Source organism: Sesamum indicum, unplaced genomic scaffold (assembly GCF_000512975.1).
Source record: "Sesamum indicum cultivar Zhongzhi No. 13 unplaced genomic scaffold, S_indicum_v1.0 scaffold00184, whole genome shotgun sequence".
Classification (NCBI taxonomy): domain Eukaryota; kingdom Viridiplantae; phylum Streptophyta; class Magnoliopsida; order Lamiales; family Pedaliaceae; genus Sesamum; species Sesamum indicum.
Window position 1 is genome coordinate 165,155 of NW_011628080.1, and position 1,201 is coordinate 166,355.

General features: G+C 40.5%; 1 protein-coding gene across 2 annotated transcripts in view; it reads left to right on the forward strand.

Moving 5' to 3' along the window:
• Nucleotides 1-1,189, forward strand: part of LOC110011362 (dnaJ homolog subfamily C GRV2-like) — a 3,632-nt gene extending 2,443 nt beyond the window's left edge. For both annotated transcript variants that reach the window (XM_020691371.1, XM_020691370.1), the window contains exons 2-3: nucleotides 81-471; nucleotides 626-1,189. In XM_020691371.1, coding sequence (XP_020547030.1) covers nucleotides 157-471; nucleotides 626-730 — 420 coding nt within the window. In that variant the 5' untranslated portion in view covers nucleotides 81-156 and the 3' untranslated portion in view covers nucleotides 731-1,189. The remainder of the gene's footprint in view (nucleotides 1-80; nucleotides 472-625) is intronic.
• Nucleotides 1,190-1,201: the final 12 nt, after the last annotated feature.

Below are 1,201 nucleotides of genomic sequence, written 5' to 3' on the forward strand. Positions count from 1 at the left end.
TCCCTCCATATGCACATTGTTTCTCAATTTCAGAGCTTCAGTTAATGAACCAAACTCTTTCCTCTATTTCTTATGTGCAGGCAATGCTTTCTGGTGAACCAACTATTGTTGATGCTGTTGCTGCTCTGCTGAAAGCTATAGTTACTAGGAACCCAAATGCAAGATCGACTATACAGTACAGGCGCATTTTCTTTTGCTCTGGCTTACCCTGGATCTAATCTTCTTTCAATTGCCCAACTCTTCTCAGTCACTCATGTTTATCAAGCTTTTCATGGTGGTGAGGAAGCTGCAGTTTCCTCTTCTCTACCTTTGGCGAAACGAAGTGTTTTGGGCGGCCTCTTACCTGAGTCATTGCTTTATGTACTGGAACGTAGCAGCCCAGTTGCTTTTGCCGTAGCAATGGTTTCTGATTCTGACACTCCTGAGATTATTTGGACACACAAGATGCGAGCAGAAAATCTGATCCGTCAGGTAGCCCTGAATCTGCAACTGGAGTTTGCTACTTGTCTTTCACCCCAAGCTTCTTTTGTTAACATTTAGTATTTACATTCTAAAACATGGTGGTACTTGAGTCATCCTCAATGCAAATAAGTCCTGCATTTAACTCTCAGTTTTATTTGATTAGGTTCTTCAGCATCTTGGTGATTTCCCTCAGAAATTGTCACAGCATTGTCATTCCTTATATGACTATGCTCCAGTGCCACCAGTGACATCCAGAGCTGAAAGATGAAATGTGGTGTCATCGTTATTATCTTTGAAACTTATGTGATGAAACTAGATTTCCTAATTGGCCTATTGTTGAACATGTTGAGTTTTTGCAATCATTGCTAGTAATGTGGAGAGAAGAGTTAACTCGAAGGCCAATGGACCTTTCTGAAGAAGAAGCTTGCAAGATACTAGAGATTTCCATTGATGAAGTATCCAGAGACGACGCCCCTAAGAAACCAAGTTTTGAGTCAGTTGAGAAGATACCTAATATATCAAAGCAGATTGAGTATATTGATGAGGAAAAGCTCAAGAGACAGTATAGGAAACTTGCAATGAAGTATCATCCAGACAAAAATCCTAAAGGGAGGGAGAAGTTTCTGGCAGTGCAGAAAGCTTATGAGTGCTTGCAGGTATGCCAAATTCCTTGATCCTGTGTGAGGATCTGTCGTTACTCATAAAAAACGGAGACTATATGATTAAGCTTGAGAAAAAA